Here is a 23,257-nt window from a genome sequence, read left to right as displayed (position 1 = left end):
TACTTCATCATATTTTTACTTGTAATTCTCCAGAATATTGTTTCATCTTTTTCTTGCCTTTACTTTCATCACATTATTGGGCTCAAATGCTTTTTAATCTTAGGGGAAGGGACAAGAGAGAGAAATGCCATCTTTGAGCACATGGTAATTGCCAAGAGCTATGCGATCTCATGGGATTACATATTGTTATCTTCGTTTTACAGATGAGAAAATTGGAATTCAGAGGTTCACTTACTTGCTTGGTTGGTAAATGATGGAGTAGGACTCAGGCTGTGGTCCGACTGGCTGCTAAGCCTGTGCCCTTTCCACTCTACTTTAGGAAAATGATTAAACGCTCGTAAGAGGAGTGCCAGCTCAGTAAACTCACTACAATCCACAAAAAACCTAAGAAGTAGGTGCTAATATAATCATCCTCATTGGGTGCTAATGAAAATGAACTACAGAGAAATTTTTGCCCCCAATCGCACAGTTAATTTGCCCCCAATAGCACAGTTAATGACAGACAGGCCAGGATTTTAATCTAGACATCCAGGCTACAGAGAACCGTGCTCTGAACCATTATATATCCTCATGAAAGTGGAAATCAGGGACATAGAAGTACATAGAATGTGGATACACATCCTTCTGTGTGTGTGTGTGTGTGTGTGTATACATATATACACTTTCCACTTCACATCCTTCTGACTTGCATCGCACAGCCTCAAGGCCATAATAAAAGATAACTACCATTTTATATGTACCAATTCCCAAAGCATCTAACACACATCCACATGTAGGACTCCCAACCCCTATCATGTACTCATTGTTTTCACAGAGAAATTATAAAATCCTGAAAGCAGGTACCTGGTCCGTCCTGTTCATCAGTGCTCCCTAGAGCACAGTGGCAGCAATAGGGTAGCACTTTGCTTTGAACTTTTGTTGAATGAATGAATGGCCAAATGAGCAATGAATACATGAATGTGCGCTCAAACTGTTAGTGACTTTTTTGCTGCAAGAGTGGCCTTATTCTGCCAAGCTCTGTTCTATTTTTTTTTAACAGAACAGCAATTGACACATAATATTGTATTAGTTTCAGGTGTACAACATAGTGATTCAGTATTTATACACAGTGTGAAATGGTCACCACACTAAATCTAGTTACCATCTGTCACTATACAAAATTGTTAGGATATTGCAACAACTGTGCTGTACATTACATCCCCATGTCTTACTTACTTACTTACTGGAAGATTGTACCCCTGAATCACCTTCACCTATTTCATCCAGCACCCCTCTCCCCTCTGGCAACCCTCCATTTGTTCTCTGTATCTATGAGTCTCTTGCTGTTTTGTTTTGTCTGCTCTGTTTTTAGACTCCACGTATAAGTAAAGTCAAATGGTATTTGTCTTTTCCTGCACAATTTCTTTCACTTAGCATAATACCCTCTGGGTTCCACATTGTCACAAATGGCAAGATCTCATTCTTTTTTATGGGTTGGTAGTGTTCTATTGTGTATATATGCCACATCTTCTTGATCTAGTCATCTATCGATGGACACTTAGGCTGCTTCTTTATCTTGACTATTGTAAATAATACTGTGATGAACACGGGGATTTTTTTTTTCAAATTAGAGTTTCTCGGGCAGCCTGGGTGGCTCAGTGGTTTAGCGCCACCTTCAGCCCAGGGTGTGATCCTAGAGTCCCAGGATGGAGTCCCACATTGGGCTCCCTGCATGGAGCCTGCTTCTCCCTCTGCCTATGTCTCTGCCTCTCTCTCTCTCTCTCTCTCTCTCTCTCTCTCTGTGTGTGTGTGTGTGTGTGTGTGTGTCTTTCATGAAAAATAAATAAAATCTTTTTTTAAAAATTAGAGTTTCCATTTAACAGATGGGAAACTAAGGCCCCATGAGATTCAGTGAGCTGCCCAACGTCAGAGGGCAACAAAGCAGAGAAATGGAAGCAAACAGGCAGCATGAGTGCAGAGGTAACACCTCTGAAACTCAGCTTTCTGCCTTCTCCCTGTCCTCACCCACGGCCTTACCTCAGGACCCGGCACAGAGCTTGCACATATGAGGTTCTCCATCTGTGTATTGAAGAAGGTTAGAACAAAATTCCCAAAATTCCCAAAATTCCCTGAAGGACAGTCTCAGGCCACCTCTCACATCTTAATTCACTCATGGAATTGTGTATGTTACAAATCCAGCTCATATGATCTACGATGTAATCATGTTGGATAATAGATCACCAGAGAAAGGTTTAATCCCAAAGACAGGCTGTCGGGTTCAAATGTACCAATGAATTCAATTTCTTTTTTTTTTTTTTTAATACAGGTAGAATTGATTAATGTTATTTTATTTTTTAAATATTTTATTTATTTATTCATAAAAGACACACACAGAGAGAGATAGAAGCAGAGACATAAGCAGAGGGAGAAGCAGGCTCCCTGTGCAAAGCCTGACGCAGAACTCGATCCCAGGACCTCAGGATCAAGACCTGAGCCAAAGGTAGACGCTCAACCATTGAGCCACCCAGATGCCCCTGATTAATGCTATTTTAAAATAAACATAAGACTGTTGAATTGAATCTTTTGTTGAAACAGTGCCAATTTTTATCATGTGCCTCTGCCTAACTGTCGACTTCCATGTGCAGTACATAACAAAGTTTCAGACAGCCCCAAACAACATTTCAGTTCCAAATGTAAAGTTTTAGCCTTCTCTTCTCCACGACATGATGTAGGTGAAAAAGCCTGACCTCTACTCTGTGCACAAGATCTATGCAGTCCAAAATTGTGGATAATTCAAATAGCTTACTGCGTGGTTTCCACAAGCAAACATTCAAGTTTTTTTTTTTTTTTCATTTGAAAATATGGTCACCAGAGAACTAGGCAACATGCTGCCCCTTTGGCTTGTTGAACCTGTTATTGAACATGGTAGCCCACTTGTGAAAGTAAAAGGTATAAAGAAAAAAAAATGCAGCCTTGAGGGACAAAAGTGTACAGTCAAGCATGTCCTGTAAGAGTTCGGACATGGGTAGAAAATGTGTGGATGGAATCAGCCTAACAGCACACCCCTAATCCCAGACTGTGCTGGCTCCCTCCCACCCCCACACTGTACAGCTTCTTAAACTGCAGGCAAAACAACCATCCATAGAATTGAAATGTGTTTGAAGTCCTCTGCTTTATTTTAAAGATGTACGTGACTCCTGCTTTCTACTCGATAGCCATATGTGTTTTAAGATCATAACAATATCTAATATATATAATTACCTACTTTATTTTCCATTAATGGTATTTAATATTAATTTTTAAGTTTAGTAAATAAACATTTAATATTAATAAATATAATAAGAGCTTACATTTTTAAGCCATTTATATATACGGTGGATTAGTCAAGGTCCAGACAGGAAACAGAATACATCCCAGTGAGTCAAGGGAAGGAATCTAAAGGGAAAAAGTAATTATAGCACTGTGGGCAGAGTTAAAGGAATAAACAAGAGGCACCTGAAGACCAGACAATGGGAAGTGATTGGTGCTGCTGGATCCTAAGTAACAAAGAGAAGACCTAGCATTACCAGTACCGATGAAAGCAGAACTTGAAAAGGAGGGACCATCCAAAGGGAGCTGGAATTGGGAAGAGATGTAGTTTGAGTCAAAGACAAGTGCCAAAATGAGTGAAGAGAGAAAACCTCTGCCTCTTTCTTTGTTCTCAAGTCTCTTGATGGTGCTTATCATTGGCCAAGGTACCGAGGGAGCCCAAGAGGTGCTGTCCACAAGTACTCAGCGTACTGGGCACAGAGCAGGACAAAGAAGTGCAGAAATGGTGTTGAGTGGGAGAGAGTGGCAAACGGAGTCGACCAGACCCACTAGACGTTGTACTAAGCACTTAAGAAGTAGGTACTATTTCCTCCATTTTACAGATGAAAAAACAGAGATATGAATTTTAAACCAAGGTTGTCTGATTCTGGAGTCTCTGCTCTTAATTACTACACTATTTAACCAAGCTGTATTGAAAATAGTTTTGTTTTTTTTTTAACGAAAATAGTTTTTAAGTTACTTACCTACTTGGGCTTCTGGGTGGCTCAGTTAGTGTGGCAGCAGCCTTCAGCTCAGGTCACGATCCAGAGGTCCTGGGATGGAGCCCCACATCAGCCTCCCTGCTCAGTGGTGAGCCTGCTTCTCCCTCTCACTCTGCCCCTGCTCATATGTCCTCTTTCTCTCTTGCTCACTCTCTCTCTCAAGTAAATAAATAAAATCTTTAAAAAAAAAATTACCTAGTCTTAAAAAAAAAAAAAAAAAAAACCTTAGTGAAACAAATGCTATGTCTGTCTTTGTTACAAGATTTAGTGATCATGACCACCCTTATTCTGATAAATTTGCCTTAATCTCATCGGCAATTTACCTTACGGTTAGTCTCATGTAATTTATATTGATTCTATGATCTACAACTTGCAACCCATTTTCTGAAATCTGTGTTGTCTATAACCCAAGTCTCCGTGCATGAACTACAAAATATACTTCCAGTTCTTATTCTTTTTTACTCATTCATCAAATAATTCTTTTTTTTTTTTAAATTTTTTTTTTTAATTTTTATTTATGATAGTCACACACAGAGAGAGAGAGAGAGAGAGAGGCAGAGACACAGGCAGAGGGAGAAGCAGGCTCCATACACCGGGAGCCCGACGTGGGATTCGATCCCGGGTCTCCAGGATCGCGCCCTGGGCCAAAGGCAGGCGCCAAACCGCTGCGCCACCCAGGGATCCCTCAAATAATTCTTAATCATATACTTTGTGCCAGGCATTATGAAAACAAAGGGCCTTGCAATCTAGGAGGGAATACTGATAGATAGTTACTAGAATGTGCTTAAGTACCTCAGTCAAGGTACTCATGCTGCATTAAGGGAACACGGAAACATAAACACAGCTTGGATTGAGAGGGAGGCATCCCAAGACAGAGAGGAAAGAACATTTGCCAAGTCTAAATGGCACAAAAATCTCTTATGTTAGGGACTACATTGAGGACTACAATGGATAACTACAAAGGATTAAAGATAAGAGTATTTGTGGGAAGTAGAAGGTAAACAGGAGCTTTTGATTGCAAACAACAGTTCCCATCTCTTGGTAGGATTGCATAAATGGAGAACCCAAGAGGACGTAAGTCTACTTAAAGATCTAGCTGGCATGGACTCACAGTCTCATCAGCAAATGAATGGGCTCTGACCATTTGCTCCATCCTTGCAAGATTTCATTCAAAATTCAGAGTCCCAGAGGAAAGAGTGTTACTGACCTCGCTTGGGCAACATAACCATCTCTCAATTAGGGAAAAATGGAGCACTTTGAGAATACTCATTGGAGAAGAGGTAGTTCTCCAAAAGCAAATTGGATTGCTGACTAACCAAAACACAATAAATGTCTTCTCCAATGGGCTAGACCATGTGAGTTCTGGCCTCCATATGAAAGCTTTATCCAGGCAGCAAAGAGGAAGCCTTGAAGGATTCTAAACAGAGGGGTGACATGGTTAGGTTTGTGTTTCAAAATGATCAACCTTCAAAAACACATTGGAGGACAGACTGAGAGGAAGACTAGTTAGGAGGCTGATTAAACAGCCAAGGAAAAAACTTATAAAAATGTAAAGCCTATGCAATTATAAAAAGACAAGGGAACCAATTTGAGAGATTAAGAAGTACCATACAAGAATTGGGAAAAAAGAAAGGTTTGTGATGGCTTCCAGGTTTCCCATAAGAGCTTTATAGGAAATTGTTGGAAAATCCGGGAAGTGAGCTTCATACTGCAGGATCCTCCACAATAGTCCAAATTTCAAATATTATAACCATTGTTCCAATAAAACATAAAAAAATTTCCCCAAAACTCCAAATCTAAGATATATCTCCAAGATTTATTTTGCAATTTGAAATGTATAAAATTCTTTTGTCAGATTCAAGTTTCTAATTCTTGGTTTGGTTAATGTGGTCATAGTTGGGTGAGCATAAGCAACAGAGACAGAAAGTGAGAAGCCTATGCAGAACCAGTATGGTGAGTAGTGGTGAGTAGTGGTGCCTGCAGAGAAAATGCTAAAGTTTCATTAGAAATATGCATCACTTGAATAAGAAGAATCAGGGTTGATTGTTTGGCTAGAGACCCGAGAGGAAAACCAGATCCTTTGGCAGGAACAAGCAAACATCAATCAAATCCCAGGTGTACAGCTGGCTCAGGCAGAGGCATGCCAACAGCCCTATGACCCACAAATCCAGCACCCTGTACTTGGAGGAAAATCATTACATCTCTAAACCTAAAGTGCTATGACTCACACTATAAATACCCGGATTGATCACACACAGACTTTGCCACCAAGGAAAAGCTGAATTAGTTCTCAAGATTATGCACAATGATAATTATGGGCATTTCCTTCCATTGAACCTGGTCCCCCAAACATCCTTGGAGGCTTAAAGAGGCTGCTCCTGAATATTTTAACATTACCAGGATACTTTGTGACTTGAATATTTCTCTTAGTCACACATGATCATAAATATACCTTTTGAGACTGCTGGCTCTGAACCGGAGTCTCAGAACTGGAACAGGCCTTGGAGATTTGCCGGTACAACTTCACACTCAATAATCTACTAGTTATTCAGATGAAGAAACAGAAGCTCCAAGGGGTTGAATAATAAGAGGCAAAGGGAATAGAGAACAGGAGCAGAAGCCAAGATTCCATTAGCTTTGTAACCTTGATGAGGTTCCTTATCCTTCCTGTTGCCTGTTTCCTCATCTGTAAAACGAGGAGAGTAATCTCATATGGTATTGTGAAGATTCAGTGAATGAAATCAAATAAAATGCTTAGAATAAGCCCAACACATAGTAACTGCTATGTAAGTGCTTTTTCTCATGTGTACACTAAAGAAACCCAGCGAGGGTTCTGATCTTACCTCTCCTGTACATCGTTAAAAGAGGGAACTTCTATCCATTGACAAATTTACAATGATTATGAATGGTTGCCATGTGTAATATCTTTTCAGAATGCCTTATCAAAACCTGTGTCTGAGCTCTTGAAATTCATTTAAGAAGAGTTTCCATAATGGCCATCAAGCATGATAACAAGTCCAGGAAATCAACAAAGTCCAGCAACAAAGTCTGAAAATTTGTCTTTTAACCAAGACTTTGAATCATTCCTCAGAGGTCATCTTGGATCCAATCTCTGTCAACCATGGTCTTCATGAACTCAAGGGTTGAATTCTGGCTTAGATGTAATTCTTGGAAAGGCTGTTAGTTCAACTTTTCTTTGGCTGGTCAAGATTATTTTCCAACAGATTCTTTAGCCAGTAGTGTTACAATATACCACCAGATAAATCAAGAAATGAATATTGCTGCAGGGCAGATAAAGAAACACCTATTGGAACTCTTGTCATACTGACAAGATAATCTGCAACAAATTTGACTCACTATGTGCAGCCTAAATACTATACATTACAGGAAATACGCAGCTAATGTATACCAAGAGCCAAAAATTCAATCTGCAAAGGGTCTGCTGATGGAAAATGAACTACAGAATCATTTGTGAGGCACCTTGGTGGTTCAGTCAGTTAAGCATCTGCCTTCAGCTCAAGTCATAATCCTGGGGTCCTGGGACTGAACCCCACATTGTTGGGGTCCTAGCTCAGTGAGGAACTTGCTTCTTCTCCCTCTCCCTCTGCCCTTCCTCTCCACTTTTGCTCATGGTCTTCTTGTACACTCTCTCTCAAGTAAATAAATAAAATCTTTTTTTTAAAAAAAAAAGAATAATTTGTACTACACAGTATTCCTCCAACCATGTAACTAATAAAGTGAACCTTCTGAAGTAGAAAGCAGAGAGGAAAATATCCAGCATCCTGAACATGCTTGGCTTAGAGTAGGTATCCAATGAATGGTAATCAAATAAATCTAACCTCCGTCAATGAAAAAGTATCTCATGTTAATTTGGATTTTTTTTTAATCAGACCTAAAGTACTTGAAGGAAATGTCGGGAATTTTTTACATAATTAACTTTTTGAACTGAAATGGGTAATAAGGAACACAAATAATAGCTTGTGATTGCTAGATAGCATAAAATAGAGATTTAAAAAAAATAATTGGGAAGGGGAGGAGGATGGGGGGTAGGGGTGAATGGGTGATGGGCACTGAGGGGGGCACTTGATGGGATGAGCACTGGATGTTATTCTGTATGTTGGCAAATTGAACACCAATAAAAAATAAATATATTATTTAAAAAAATATTTTAAAAATAATAATATAATAATTGAAGGTTTTAAAGCTCAGATCTAGAGGAAGGGGCAGAGCTTTCATCTTTAGCCTTTATTTCATAATCTACCTATTTAATATTTAAAATCCTGAGGATTATTGCCTGTGTCTCTGCCTCTGTGTGTGTGTGTGTGTCTCTCATGAATAAATAAATAAAATATTTAAAAATAAAATAAAATAAAATCCTGAGGATTATCAAGGTGACAAAAATGTTCTCTAGGGGCACCCAGGTGGCTCAGATGGTTAAACCTCTGACTCTTGAATTTGGCTCAGGTCCTGATCTCAAAGTCATGAGATTGAGCCCCACATGGGGTTCCACACTGAGCATTGAAGCCTGCTTGGAATTCTCTCCCTTTGCCCCTCCCCCACTCACACTCTGCTCTCTCTCAAATAAAATAATATAATACATAATATATAAATACATATAAATAATATAATATATAATATATATAAATAATATGTATATAAATAATATATGTATATATAATGTTCTGTCTCCCCCTAGAAATCAAGAGAAAACCTTTTCAAAAACTACAGGTGTGGGGGATCCCTGGGTGGCGCAGCGGTTTGGCGCCTGCCTTTGGCCCAGGGCGCGATCCTGGAGACCTGGGATCGAATCCCACGTCGGGCTCCCGGTGCATGGAGCCTGCTTCTCCCTCTGCCTGTGTCTCTGCCTCTCTCTCTCTCTCTCTCTCTCTCTCTGTGACTATCATAAATAAATAATAATAAAAAAAAATTTAAAAAAAAAAAACTACAGGTGTGGGATGCCTGGGTGGCTCAGCAGGTGAGCATCTGCCTTTGGCTCAGGGCATGATACCGGAGTCCCTGGATCGAGTCCCACATCTGGCTCCCTGCGGGGAGCCTGCTTCTCCCTCTGCTTATGTCTCTGCCTCTCTCTGTGTCTTTCATGAATAAATAAATAAAATCTTTAAAAAAAAAACTATAGATGTGGGCAGCTGCTTTTGTAAAATAGTCTGGCAGCTCCTCAAAAGTTTAAAAGGAAAAAAAAGAAAATGTTTAAAAGTAGAGTTGTCGTATAACCCCATATATAGAGTTATCGTATAACCCAATGTAACCTCCCTCACCTAACTGGTTAAGTATCCAAAATAAATGAAAAAATATGCTTTCACAAAAAATGTACACATGAGTGTTCCTAAAAACACTATTCATAACCAAAAAGTGGCAACAATCCAAATGTCCATCAGCTGAAGAGCAGATAACTAAACTGTGATGTATCCATATAATGGAATATTATTTGGCCATAAAGAAGCCAAATGCAAAATGTTATCTGGTGCATTATTCTACATATATTTAATGCCCAGATCTATAGAGACAGAGACAGAGACAGAGAGTCAGTAGTCACCCAGGGCTGCTGGGGGAGGGGTCACTGGGAGCAGATAGGAATAACTGCTGATGGGTACTAATTGGGGTTCTCCCTAGAGTGGTGAAAATGTCCTAAAATTAATTGTGCTGAAGGTTGCACAACTTGGTAAATATACTAAAAATCATACAAAATATACTAAAAGAATTGTATACTTTATTGATGAATGGTATGGTATATAAATCATAATAATAAATCTGTTATTTTAAAAACTACAGCAGATACAATTTTTGCTCTGCTTGTGGTTTTTATTTTTTTAATTTTTAAAAAAGATTTATTTATTTATTCATGATAGACATAGAGAGAGAGAGAGGCAGAGACACAGGAGGAGGGAGAAGCAGGCTCCATGCTGGAAGCCCGACGTGGAACTTGATCCCAGGACTCCAGGATAGTGCCCTGGGCCAAAGGCAGGCGCTAAACCTCTGAGCCACCCAGGGATCCCCTGCTTGTGGTTTTTAAAATGCTGTCCTAAAAACACAACTTTTAAAATTAATGAGTAGAGCAATGAAGCTGCCTCACACTGCAACAAGTTAGGAGCCAGATACAACCAGCCTAGAATAACCATGGAAAAATCACAGTCCCCAGAGAGGGTTCATTATCTGTGGGATGTGTGCCAGTGCAAAGGACACAGAACGCGAGATCTGCTCACATTCTTTCTACAGTTTGCCATGAGAAAGTTTCACCAACTATCCAGGTGGTGCAACAAATATTCAATAAGTCATATAGAAGCTGATTTTTATCAAACCTGTAAAACTAACTCTCTACTTGTTCACTAAGTTATAGTCACACTGGCTTTCCTAATGTTTTGCTGACCTCTACCTGCCTACCTCAGGGCCTTTGTACCTACTATTCTCTTTACCTGAAGTCTTTACCAACAGGCCTCCATTTTAACCCCACATAAACTCTCTCTTTCTCATTGCTTTGTTTTCCTTTTTTCACAGCATTTAGAACTATCTGAAATTCTCATGAGTTTATCAGTTTGTTGTCTGCTTTACCCACCAGAAAGCAAGCTCCATGAGGACAGGGCCCACAGTCTTTCCCTAGGCCTGCAGCACTACCAGATAGGCAATAAGTGCTCGCCAAATATTTATTGAGCAGATGAGCTCCATAGTGCAAGTCATAATGAGCTTCGTAAACAACACCCAAAGGTCAGTCCAGTACCTTGAGATCACACCAGTCCAGGGACACTGACCATCCAGAAAACAGTCTGTAGCCAGCTCCTGGCTGAAAGGGCAAATGGTTCAGGCTAGAAACCCAGTTGGCCATCAAGGACTTCCCGTGCTCTCTCACTAATCTCTCCCCATCATCCTGAGTCAGAAGGCAGAGCACAGTCAAGGGGCCCTTCCTGCAGGTTTATAAATAAGTCTGGGCTCACTGTTGATCCCAGACTGGCCTACATGGCAACTTGCCCTCAGCTTGCCCAGTTAGTAGGACCGCTCCCAGTAAGGTTAGCAAATAGCCATCATGCAGACAGCAACCTGGAACAAAACCTCTTCTACATGGTCACAAAAACACCACACCTTAAAGATTCTCTTTCAAACCTCGACCCCTGTCTCCACAGAAGCACTTCTTCCCAGTCCTACCCCAGAGTTAGCAACCTTCCATTCCAATTCCAAATGGCTATCTGGCTTTTTTTTTTTTTTTGATAAGTCATTTCATTCAAGTGAATGCTGAATTACTGCATAAACTATAGAGTCCTTGTCGCCCGAAAGATGTTATATTAATTAAGCCCAAGCAATCACCACATCTACCAAAATGTCATTTGTGAATTCTTTGGGAACAAATTGCTCAAAATGGCATTTGAGATTTTGCAATTATAGAAAAATTGACATTACATGATTTTATGGACACGGCTCATATATTTCTTTGTATATTAAGTGCAGCACAATCATCCAAGATTTCCTTTTTATAGACTGTCTACAAATTGGATACCATGAAACAATGGGACTCGATGAACAATGGATTCATACGCCATTTTATTACAGATGGAAGCCTTAGAAAAGACAGATGCCGGTACAGGAGATAGGCAATACATTACAAGATTTCACAATAGGTTATACGCAACAGGTTGCATTTTCCTTGGTAAATGCCGAGCATAGGATTAGGATGCTTCATTTAGCACAAACTTCTAGCTCTGCCAAGTGAAGAGCCAGTGAGACGATTAACCTGCCTGGTTTGACATGAAGATAACTGAATGGTTGAGGCAGATTGTTTTGAGTCCAAGGTCTTGGTTTTCTCATTTTCAGCTGTCACCACAGCTTCAGGTACTGCCATTTATGAATTACGAGGTTTCTAGCAGGCAGCTTCTGACCTCTCTTCTGAAAGTCTTCATGGACCACAGAACTAGGAAGGATGCAAGGCCACTTGAGTTGATACCAAGATTATGAAATTAAGAGCATGTAGACAGAGAGCTCAGGCATGGCCAAACAATTTATATGTATTAGTCACAAGTTCGAAAACACCATCCAGTTCAGTCAGTGGGTTGATTGATTATAACAGTGCTTGTGGACATTAAGTTCTATGAAATTCCACAGAAATTCATCCAAGAAAACACATTACCTAATCCAGGCTGCAGATACACATCCATGCAGTGGATATTGTTGCCATTTAGGAAAACAATTATTTTCTAGTTCTCCTAAAGGGAATTTCAGATCCCTTACCTCCCAGAGTCACTCCTGTGTTCTTGATGTTTATAACTTCTTAGATTTACATAACTATTTTCTGTTATGCATTTCTATGTGTTTCGGTTCAGTTCATTTAAAATTTACAATGTATCTATGTGATATGCAAAGCATAAAGCCATTTTTTGGTTTTTCTTCATTCTGTTCTATTTTAATGCAGGAGGGGTATGAGACCCAGAGAGGTTAAGCAACTTGCCCAGAGGTCACATATCTGTCCACTAACCAGACAGTAGGAATTCTTAATCCAGTGAGCTTCCTTCCACATAAACGTGTTTCTCAAACTGTAGCATGCATATGAATCACTGGGGATCTGATTACAGGGCAGCTTCTGAATTCAGTAGGTCAGAATTCAGAAGGGGAACTAGGTTCTGCAATGTCTAATAGGATCCCAAGACTTGCTGCTTCTGGCAGTACCCAGAACATCCTCCACCACACCCTCCAGAACATCCCTGGTGTGTCCTGCCTACTACTTTACCCAACTGCAATTGCACCACTTGGGTATCCATTCATTCCCTCCTCACACACTGGACTGTGGACTCCCTGAGAGCAAGAACCACATTTTGCTCAATCCTTTACCTGGCTGTTTAGCACCATGCCTGTCAAAAAGAAATTGAATGAATATTTTTGAACAGTGAAAAAAAAAAAGCAATATATTTCTAATTATATAGCCAAGACTCTGATTACTTATTGCAAAAAGATATTTATCAATTTTCCTTTGTTGTCTCAAGCCACATTGTATCTAGTCATAATTGCCAGGTCCCAAACTAACATAATCAAAAGTCAGCCCTGCAGTGTCAACCCATTTAGATCTACACTTTGCCCAGAATTATGCTAGTGGCAAACAATCACATTCTCAGGCCAAGGGAATGGGTTAATATGAGGTCATTCTAAGGGCACAGGAGAAGCATAGAACAGCAGGTGACTGAGATCCGCTACCATTCAGCTTAAAGGAAGCCAAGTCACTTGTGTTCCCACTGAGGATGCCAATAACACGTATCTATCACGGTTTCAGGTTTTTCATCCTCTGAGAACTGTGCTAAGTGCTTTGCACTAGTCATCTCATTTCATCCTCTCTACAAACCTATGATACAGGCACATGTCTTAAAGGGAAGGAAAGGGAGACATGGGGTTCTTAAAGTGTAAGAGGTGAAGCCAAGATTTGGATTCAGGCAGTCTGACTTCAGAGTCAATGCTTCTAACCACATTGTCTACTGCCTGGAAGCACACAGTGGGGGGAAAAAACAATTTTCAGAAGACAGAGTGACTTACTCTCTTGTCAGTAGCCTGGTACTAGGCTCCAACAAACTCCAAATCAGAGGACCGGGGAGAAACACATTGCATCAACAGTATATGACCCTTATATCCAAAAGGAAGGCTGTGAATATATAGCGTAGAAGAAGTAGGATTTTCTATGACAGCAAATGTTCAAATAGTTTGCCTCTATTTGGCTTATGGTTAAATATACAACACCACTGAAAGGTTAAGTAAGAGTCAGTTCAGTAATAAGTCTCAAAGGTCCTAGATTCCTTTCACACTTCATTAGGCCTCTTATGAAATCTTGCATTAATGATTGGGCCAAATCTGAGAAAATGGGCACCACATGAAAAAATCACTTTTGTGAAGCAGGTGTGTTCAATGTAAAAAGTCAGAGAATTTAAAGGACAGAGTGACCTTTGCTTTTCAGAATCTTAAAAAGCAGGAGTTCAACAGTTATATATTAACACTGTCAGAAAAGGAGGTTATCAAGAAAACAAGTAAAGAGGATTCGTTGTCAAGCAGGGTAAACAATCTCTCTTTTTCACGAAAGATTTTTAAATGTGGAAGTTCTGTTTTCTTAAAAGATTTCTTTACAGTATTTTATTCCTAACTCTATGTTTTTGTTGTTAGAAACATAAAATTCTCCAGGGTTCAGAAAAACATATCCACTTCCACACAGATAGGTGTATAAGAAAATGAAGTAAACTACTGGCATATTGTATGGAAAGATTATCATATGTTAAGCTTGATGTGTTAAAAATAGAACCATATAAAATTTCATGTAGGTATGCATCCTGAAAAAAATCACCCATAATTATACCTATAAATTTTAGTCAATCTATCAAATTACAATCATGTTTAAAAGTCAAGAAGTTTTAGGACTCAGTTGTGTAGATTTATAGGGAAAAAAATGTCAATTTTTATGGTGTTTTATAAACCCTAAGGTACTAAGCAATGAATGATATTGTTTTTATTGAAATGTCATTTTAGCTTCTAGAATAAGTGGAGATCAGAATAATATCACTCAACAAATTAAACTACAAATTTTTATTCAGCAGAATTAATGTGAAATTCACATGTAAAGCAAGAGAATTCTGCTCTTTAGGAAGTTACAATGACATACATAATAGACATAAAGTCAACAAAGATAACAAACAAAATTTTTAGAAGTCTTCCAACAATTTCATCTTCTGGACTTGTGGGAATCGTAGTAGATATTAATATCCAGTTTTTACACATCATATCCAACATGCTCTTGCTTCCTGGGGGAAAAAAAAAAAGAACAAGAAAAGTACCCTGAAATAAACATGTTTATAATCTTGATTATTTAAACTCAATGGAATATTTGCACTGTAAAGAAATAGTGATGAGGGAACATCTATACACACCTGTAACCCATCAATAAAGTAAAATACTTTCCCCTCTAATGAATTAAATTATTTCCCACCTACTCATTTTGACCACTTTATGTCATAATCATACATTTTTCTACATGTCAAATATGCTTGCTTTCTGAAGAGAAACAACTCAAGGAACTATCAAAACGACTGTTCTCTTGTCATTATCAGTAATTGCTTATCAAATCTTATCTGCAAAGTCCTTTACCATTTCTGTTGGCATCAGTGAAATTGCCATTCTTCCAACCTGTATCGGCAACATCACCAGGAAATGTGAATTTGAAGACACAGAAGAAGGCAGGTGATAAATATTTTTTTAATTAAACAAACAAAAGGTCTTTTTCTTGATCTTTCCTCGGGATCCCCTCTCATTAGTTTGGTCACTTAATAAGATATCAAACATTTAATTTCCTCCACATTTCTGTGTTAAACAGTTTTTTAAATAACAGGAATTTCAAAAAGTGTTATGTATTAATGTGAGCTCTGTTTAGCACACTGTTGGAACATTTTACCGAATGCCTGTCAGGTAGGGGGTTTAGAACCATTCTGAACTCCTTTTTCAGGAATTCAAGGTCAAATAAATCAAGTAATTTTCAAAGACTTGCATCAAAGTTCCTTTAATACAGTCAAGTTAAAGGGACCGTCAATACTTTTAAAAAGAAGCAATATTGGGGTAGAAGAATATTTTTTGCTACTTTCACCCAGAAACCAAAAAGGCAGGTTGAGTTGTAAGAGGGGAACAGATGAGGTTTATACAGTGTTGTCTTCTCCCATTTAAGCAATCTTGGTTAATTTCTGTAATAAGTAGCCCCGTTCCTGGAGAAGGGAATGGTATGCCCCAAATTACACAGCAGGCACTGGCACAGTAAACACCTAGAATTTCCCGGACTTTCAACAATTCCTTTGGCCTATGTTTCAGAAACAAGGAGTGAGAATAATTCATGGGTTTGCAAAGTGATTCTCCTTTGCTGTGATGGCCATGGCCTCCAGTTTATGTTTGTTTAATCTGTGCCCTGAGGGGCACCTCTACTTTCCTCCAACAACAGAAAGAGACCAAAATAGGAAGTTCGGGAGAAACCAGGGAGCTGGCAAGGACTGATGAGTGAGCAGAAACCCATTTCTCACCTGCCTTAATCCCAGGTAGCGGTAGATAACCCTGCTCCTTGGTTTTCTCTCGGTAAACTCTAAGCTCTTGCTAGGACAAAGGGCATTCAGCACCGGTGGTCTCTTAGCAACCTTGGTCCCTGTGTCAAAGCACATTAAAAGGTTTTACTGGAAAGTGAGGTAGTGTACGAAGTGGAGCAGCAGAGAGCCTGCTTGGAGAAACTCTAAAACTACTTCCAACGAAATCAGCAAGATGTCGAAAAGTGGACTTTGGAAAGAAAGTATGACAGTTTAATTTTAATTTATCACAGATTTGTACAGCTAAACACTGAACCTTTAACAGAAACATTAAGCTGGATTCTAGAGTTTTCCTGGCAAGGCAAACATTCACCATGTCTTTAAAACAACATTTCTCAGGGGTGGGAGAAGAGGAGAAATGTTTAAAGACACATACTTGAAACTAGTAAGTTCTAAAGACCCAATACACAGTACAGTGGTTATAGACAAAACTATTATAAACATTAGACTTGCTAAGAGATTAGATTTTAATTGTTTTCAACACAAGAAGAAATGATAATTATGTGGTGTTATAGAGGTGTTAGCTAATACTCCTATGGCAATCATACTGCAATATAAATGTATCACATCAATGTGTCCTATACCTTACACTTATGCAATGCTGTAGGTCAAACACAACTCAATCAAAAAACTTCCTTAAAAATTATTTAGAATATATTTGCTTCAATATCTTCTAGGACAACAAACAAAACTTCTCTGTCTACATAAGACCATAGTTCATGTGATCGTATGTCTGCTATAAATTCTATAAATTTTAAGATTTTGTATCACTTTTATGAGCAAATTAGAAAGTGGAGGAGTAAATTTTTTTTTAATTTTTTAAAATTTATTTATTCATGAGAGACACAGAGAAAGAGGCAGACAGAGGCAGAGGGAGAAGCAGGCTCCATGCAGGGAGCCCAATGTGGGACTCGATCCTAGAACTCCAGGATCACACCCTGAGCCAAAAGCAGACGCTCAACCACTGAGCCACCCAGGTGTCCAAAGGAGTAAATTCATTACAAAAGACCAGGCTATAATATTTGGTCACAAATGGAAATTATTTATTCAATATAATGATGGTGATTACAACTCTGAAATAATAAAAATGCTACTTAGAAAATTATGTTTAAATATTCAAATATGATTAAAACCCATACCTTATGATCACCCATTACACTCCTAAGTATACACCTGATGCAGGGATATCTGCACCAGGACACACATTGTTCATAATATTCTCCACTTAGAAGCTACCCAGGTGCCCAAGATAAATAGATAAATTCATACATATAGTGGAATATTACACAGTAATGAAAATTAAGCTACAGCTCCATGCAAAAGCAGGGATAAATTTTACAATCATAATATTGAACTTTTAAAAGGCAAGGCACAAAAGAGGTGCTTGGGTGGCGCAGTTGGCTAAAGCGTCCAACTCTTGATTTCAGCTCAGGTCATGATCTCAGGGTTATGATATTGAGCCCCACCTCAGGCTCTGTGCTCTGTATGGAGTCTTCTTGAGATTCTCTTCCTCTCACTCTGCCCCTCTCCCCACATTTTCTCTCTCTAAAACAGATAAAATAAATCTTTTTTAAAAAAGTGTGAAGTTTGGGGTGCGTATGTGGATGGCAACAGTGTAGAAGGTAAATTTATCAAGGAAAGCAAGGGATTGGCTACCATACATCAGGAGGGGGTGACTTCAGTGAGGGTAAGGGAAGGGATAGTCAGTTTGAGGCACTCCCAGCAGTTTTATTCCTTGCTCTGGGTGGTGGTTACGCTGGCAATCAGTTTTTAATCACTTATTAAACTGTATATATAAGTTTTATGTGCTTTTCTACGTGTATATTAACCTTCACAACTGAAATACAAAAAGAAAACTAAGAAATATCTGCAAATGATCACAGTGGCCAAGTTTGGAAGGAAAGACTATATGTGATTTTTTTTTTTATTCTTGCTGTTTCTATTTCTCACATTTTCACTTAAAAGGATATTACTTGCTCATATATAATTTTAGAAAATAAGGAAAGTAGTTTCAAAACTGCCAGGCCTCTTCCTTCTCCATATATTGAAAAGTAACATATACTGATTTTATTTTGCCAAACCAATCATTTAAACAAATATGAACTTGGGAAAAATTAGATTTATCCTTGAAACATTTTAACGAAAATATGTAGCTTTTGTGAAAAAGTATAAATCACATTATTTCAATTAAAAAGTTTCATTAATAAAATTAACTTTCCTTGAGTTCATTTTAAATTTCTTTTGCTAAAGAACATGTTCTTGTCTCATTCAAAATGCTCATGATCAACAGGAATATGGGTGGTTCTTGTTTGATTCTTCTACTTGATGATAGATCTGCTTCTAGATGTAATCCTTGGAAGGACACAGACTTGTATCACCACAAGCTTACTAACATGCTCAGATTTTACTGTGGATTACAATTATGAGTGTCATTACACTTTGATTTACATTTTGATTAGTTCTTACTTAACTAGAAGCTTTGTAATCAGGTGTTTTTTCTTTGGGATTGGACTGACATTCTTTTTTGGGGAAAAGCTATTTAACACCAGCAATTTTTAGGGGGGAAATGATTCCTAGTGTCTTTTTTATTGGATACAACATGTACCAAGAATATAAATTTCAAACAAAGTAGGACACTTCTAAGAGTATGCTAGAACATATTGAGTGTGACTGTCTCAAGACCATGATCTTATCTTGAATTGGTATTTAAAAGTCATAATTAAAATAACCTCCAATTTCTGATATAAGACATCCCAGATTACTTTGGGCTTAATAATACTTCATGTTGAAATTTCAGATGACTGCAAATAATTTATCATCTCATTTGCAATGTTTCTACCTATATTTCTTTTCCCTATTTCCAGGAGGCACTGGGAACCAATTTATTATTTTATCGAATGTTGTGCTGTCTTATCTAGTTGTTTTTTTTTAATTTGTACTTATTTTATCTTTTGACACCAGGAAAAGCCCAAATAATCTAATTCAAAGTGATCTGTTCCTTGTTTCTTGAGTGGTTGAAAAGCGGTATCTCAGAAAGTAAGTTGGACAAATGGAAAGTAGTCTCTGGAAGCTGAATTTCACTGTATTCCATCTTCTTCCTCCTGCCATCATCTTGTAGGCTCTTGCCTTTAAAACCTTTACAATCTTGTTGTTTTTTTTTTTTTTATGTAAAATGGGGCTTCTCAAATCAACTCTGACTTCTGCAACCATAAGAGTGGATTTGCTAAATGGCTTGGCCCCCCAGTAAGACTTCACCAATTTTTTCAATTTCTTTCCCTCTACTATTTCCCCTTATTAGGTGTGGATTCTTGGTCAAGACAAAGAACAGAACATACTTTGTAAAGTCTCTTTTTTAATCAAAAGAAAACACTTTTCATTGGATTCAAGTTTATAGTCTTAATCTCTTGGGTCATACTTCAAAAATATTTTCTTTTTTGACAAGAATGTGCTAATCCTACTCCTGTTTCCATCAGTATCTAACTGTCAAGATAATATTGAGCAAAGTTCCCTAGAGACATAAGTTGGAAAATGACACAAAATTGAAATCTGTCCATTTTTACTTAATAGGTCACTTAATTAAAGTACAATAATTACCATTTATTGAGGGTCTAGCAGGTGTTAGGCTGTGGTTATATGCTATTAAAACATAGAGCAACTATCCACGGCCACTAAGTATTCTGTGCTGGATCTTGGATTCTACTAACCCAGGATTCCAGATGGCACCATCTTTCAACTACATATATTTATTAATATTTTCAAACAAGAAGTTACTTTTGAAAAGATCTATATTAAGGTAGAAATTGACCATACTGAAATGCAAATATCCACATGTAATTATTAATGACCTCTCTTCCTTTGGTCCTGGCTCCTTTGTGCATTATGTGAACTACTGGTCAATAATGCAACGGACAGTCTTGCAATTACCCTTCTGGGCGAGATAACCCTGAATTTGCCAAGATAGCTATACAACAACCAGCTGTTCATTTACCCAAATCGAAATAATCTGTAATGGGACATTCACAGACCACCAATGTGAGCTTACTATCTAGCAACTAGGTTTGCTGAAAGTAGAAGTTTTTAAAATCCTACTAGCTTTTTTATTTGCAATTTTATTCCGGTTTATCATTACTTATCTATCCAGTGATCAACCTTTGACACATTTTTCCCCCTTGATCTCCTAATGTTAGCTGGACAAAAAAATACCAAGAATGTTTTCAGGACATGGTGGTTGAGCGGTGAGTCTGGAATCAGACTGATGGTATTTCACTCAGATCTGCTACTTCCATGAGAACTTGGACAAGTTACATCAACTCTCTGTGCCTTAGTTAGCACTTCTACAAAATGGGGATGAAAATAATAGTACCTATGTCTTAGGACAGTATGAAAATTAAATGAGATGATACTTGTGCCTAGCAAGTACCTGTATTAAGCACTGGTAAATATTACCGTAACTAATCTAGTGTATTACCTCCTAGATGGTATTCTTGAATGAATCATTCTTGGGTTCTCTTTAAACACCTGAACACAAAACTGTCACACACCTTTGAAATGCAATTACCTCCTCAGTGATTCATCCTGACTTTCTCAGGCAAAATTAAAGCCAGCTTGTCTATAATATTTCCACTCACTACACTGTATTATGTTTGTCTGCATAGAACACCCCATAGACTGCTGTTATTTTACTAGAAAGTAAGGATGGCTTTATCCACCCTGGCTGCCAGTACCTCACAGTATCTGACACCAATTCATTTCCAACAAATTTTGATTTAACAACTGCTCTTAAAGTAAGAGCTTTTTCGGAAGACTGAAAGTTCATTTTGTTTACGTGATAATTACAGCAAGAAAAACACATATATTAAGTCAACCTTTTCCAGCAAATATTTAAAAAGTAAAATCCCAAAGTTGGGTGCTTTCTCTTTGTCTCTATACAGAAAATGTCTCTTTCCTATAAAGTTTATGTTCAATAAAATTATCTTTTAGAAACTTGAGAAATCATATGGGTGTTATGTTGTGTTGATGTCTTTGCTTCTGTATTGGTTTTTTCCTTGTAATTAGGGAACCATGTCAAGTTGTTGGAAGGCAACAAAAATTTGGCATCAGCAATATGGGATTTTAGGATAGGAATGTCCTGTTAGGATGGCTACTGTTTCTATGGCATAATGGAGATTTGTCCCCTTAGGACTCCAGAAATGGATGCTGGTGTGGCTGAGCAGGAGACTCTTCAAATTTGAGTCATTCAGAAGTTAACTAAAAACTCAAGTCTATTCAATGATAAATGGGTTTTGTGTGTTATGTAAGTTTCTAAAATTTGAGTTCAAATTACATTTTTTGAACTAGTGATGGCTCCATTAGACTCACTCAAAGCTGAATTATGTGAGAAAGGAAATTTAACACACATCTGAGAAATTAATTCATCAATGGTATGTGTCTTGTGTGAGAGAAAGCTTGTTGAATGAGAATCATAATAAATGGCATATGGCTTTACACTTAAATGACTGCCAGCATGATTGTTGTACCTTGTTTCCTGCTTAAGATATGATTTCAAAGAGATTTTTCTCTTTCCAGCTAAGAAAAACAATAGTAGTAAAAGGTCTGAAATACGACACGAATGTTGGCACTGGAAAAGATATTTGCTATTTTGTAAACTTCCCATTGGACAAACGAGGCCCAGAGAAATACAGGAAGTACAGCAACTTGTCTGAGGTTCCACAGCTACTTTTTTTCACAACTACCATCATAATTGCCTCAGCAAATTTTTGACATTTGAGATAAATGGGATTCTGCATTTCGCTTGGATATTTGGAGATATGCTACCTTCATCACCTCCCAGTTTCTTTGATTCGGGCCAGGGTCAGACCAGAGAGTCCAAAATAAAGTAAGTCACAAGTGAAAATTGAAACACTTGGCAGGCCAGAACTTGACAAAGTGGACTTCGACTGAAAACAAAAACATATGCTTTGTCACAGATGGTCAGTCAGCAAAGCGGAGCAAGGAGAGAGCTTTGGCTTTAGAGCTGGATGGAACTGGTTTTAGATCCTGGTTCTAGTCGGTGTTACCCTGTAGCTTTAGACCTGGCACTTAACCTCACCTGCCACCCAAAGATAATGCCTGTCTTGCAGGAAATGGAAAGGATTTTATTCATGGGACACCTGGGTGGCCGGCTTAGCGGTTGAGCATCTGCCTTTGTCTCAGGGTGTGATCCCAGAGTCCCCAGATGAAGTCCCACAACGGGCTCTTCGAGTGGAGCTTGCTTCTCTCTCTGCCTGTGTCTCTGCCTCTCTTTCTCTGTGTGTCATGAATGAACAAATAAAATCTTAAAAAAAAAAAAAAAGAAAGGATTTTATTCATAACTATCATTAGGAAAGGCCTACAAACGCTTTGATTGTAATCTCCTATAATCTTATACGGTGAGTAATTAGCGCTCCTATTTCCTTGGTTGGAGAAACTGAGGAGCAGAGAGGTTAAATCAACTATTCAAGGTCACACACCAGGGATAACCAGGACTTGAGTGAAGGGCTTCTGGCTCCACAGCCTGAGGCACTACAGTGTCTCAGGACTGGTAAGGAGGTAAGCTGAGGGCCCAGCAAGCTGCCTGGCGCTTGATGGGGCTGTGGGTGTTACAGTGAGGCTGGGGGCTCAGAAGGATGGCCCCTTCCCCACAGCCCAGCCATGGGGAGAAGAGGCTGATGAGGAAACAAATGGACCTGGAGGTGGAAAGCCCTGGAAGTGGAGGCAGGCATGCAGGCATGTGGGCTGGTTTGTCTGGCAGCACTCCGGAGGGTCCACCCAGCCCGCCAGGGGGATGGAGGGGTCCCCAGACGTGCGTGGATCTACTCTACTTCTCTTCAACTCTACCTCTGACGCTCTGTTTCTATGTCAAGGCCTCTGCGCTGTGAGCCTCCCCTGACCACAACTGACCCTGCCTCGAAAGGTTTAAGTAAATATCTTGGCCTTAAAATGAACTATTTTTTCTACACATAAACATCTCCTCTTAATCATCCATTACCAAGACTTCTGAAGGTTGAGATTTCCCATTGGCACATTCGTGCCCCAGATAGGAGATTGTGCGCTACCCCCAAGAAGATATAAATCGCCCAGTTTATAGGCACTTAACATTAG

The 23,257-nt window shown here is 38.7% G+C and overlaps 1 protein-coding gene across 5 annotated transcripts in view; it reads right to left on the bottom strand.

Annotated features, from left to right (window-relative positions):
- Window positions 1-14,591: 14,591 nt before the first annotated feature.
- MRLN (myoregulin) overlaps window positions 14,592-23,257 on the bottom strand; it is a 29,547-nt gene continuing 20,881 nt past the window's right edge. For 3 of the 5 annotated variants that reach the window (XM_041747052.1, XM_041747051.1, XM_041747050.1), the window contains 2 exons: window positions 16,082-16,200; window positions 14,592-14,821 (listed from right to left, as the gene is read on the bottom strand). In XM_041747052.1, the coding sequence (XP_041602986.1) occupies window positions 14,661-14,810 (150 nt within the window). In that variant the 5' untranslated portion in view covers window positions 14,811-14,821; window positions 16,082-16,200 and the 3' untranslated portion in view covers window positions 14,592-14,660. The remainder of the gene's footprint in view (window positions 14,822-16,081; window positions 16,201-23,257) is intronic. The other 2 variants (XM_041747054.1, XM_041747053.1) reach the window with 1 other exon arrangement.

This window comes from Vulpes lagopus, chromosome 3 (genome assembly GCF_018345385.1).
Source record: "Vulpes lagopus strain Blue_001 chromosome 3, ASM1834538v1, whole genome shotgun sequence".
NCBI classification, from domain to species: domain Eukaryota; kingdom Metazoa; phylum Chordata; class Mammalia; order Carnivora; family Canidae; genus Vulpes; species Vulpes lagopus.
The sequence above is the reverse complement of the archived record's forward strand: the minus strand, read 5'-3'. Positions and strand labels throughout refer to the sequence as shown.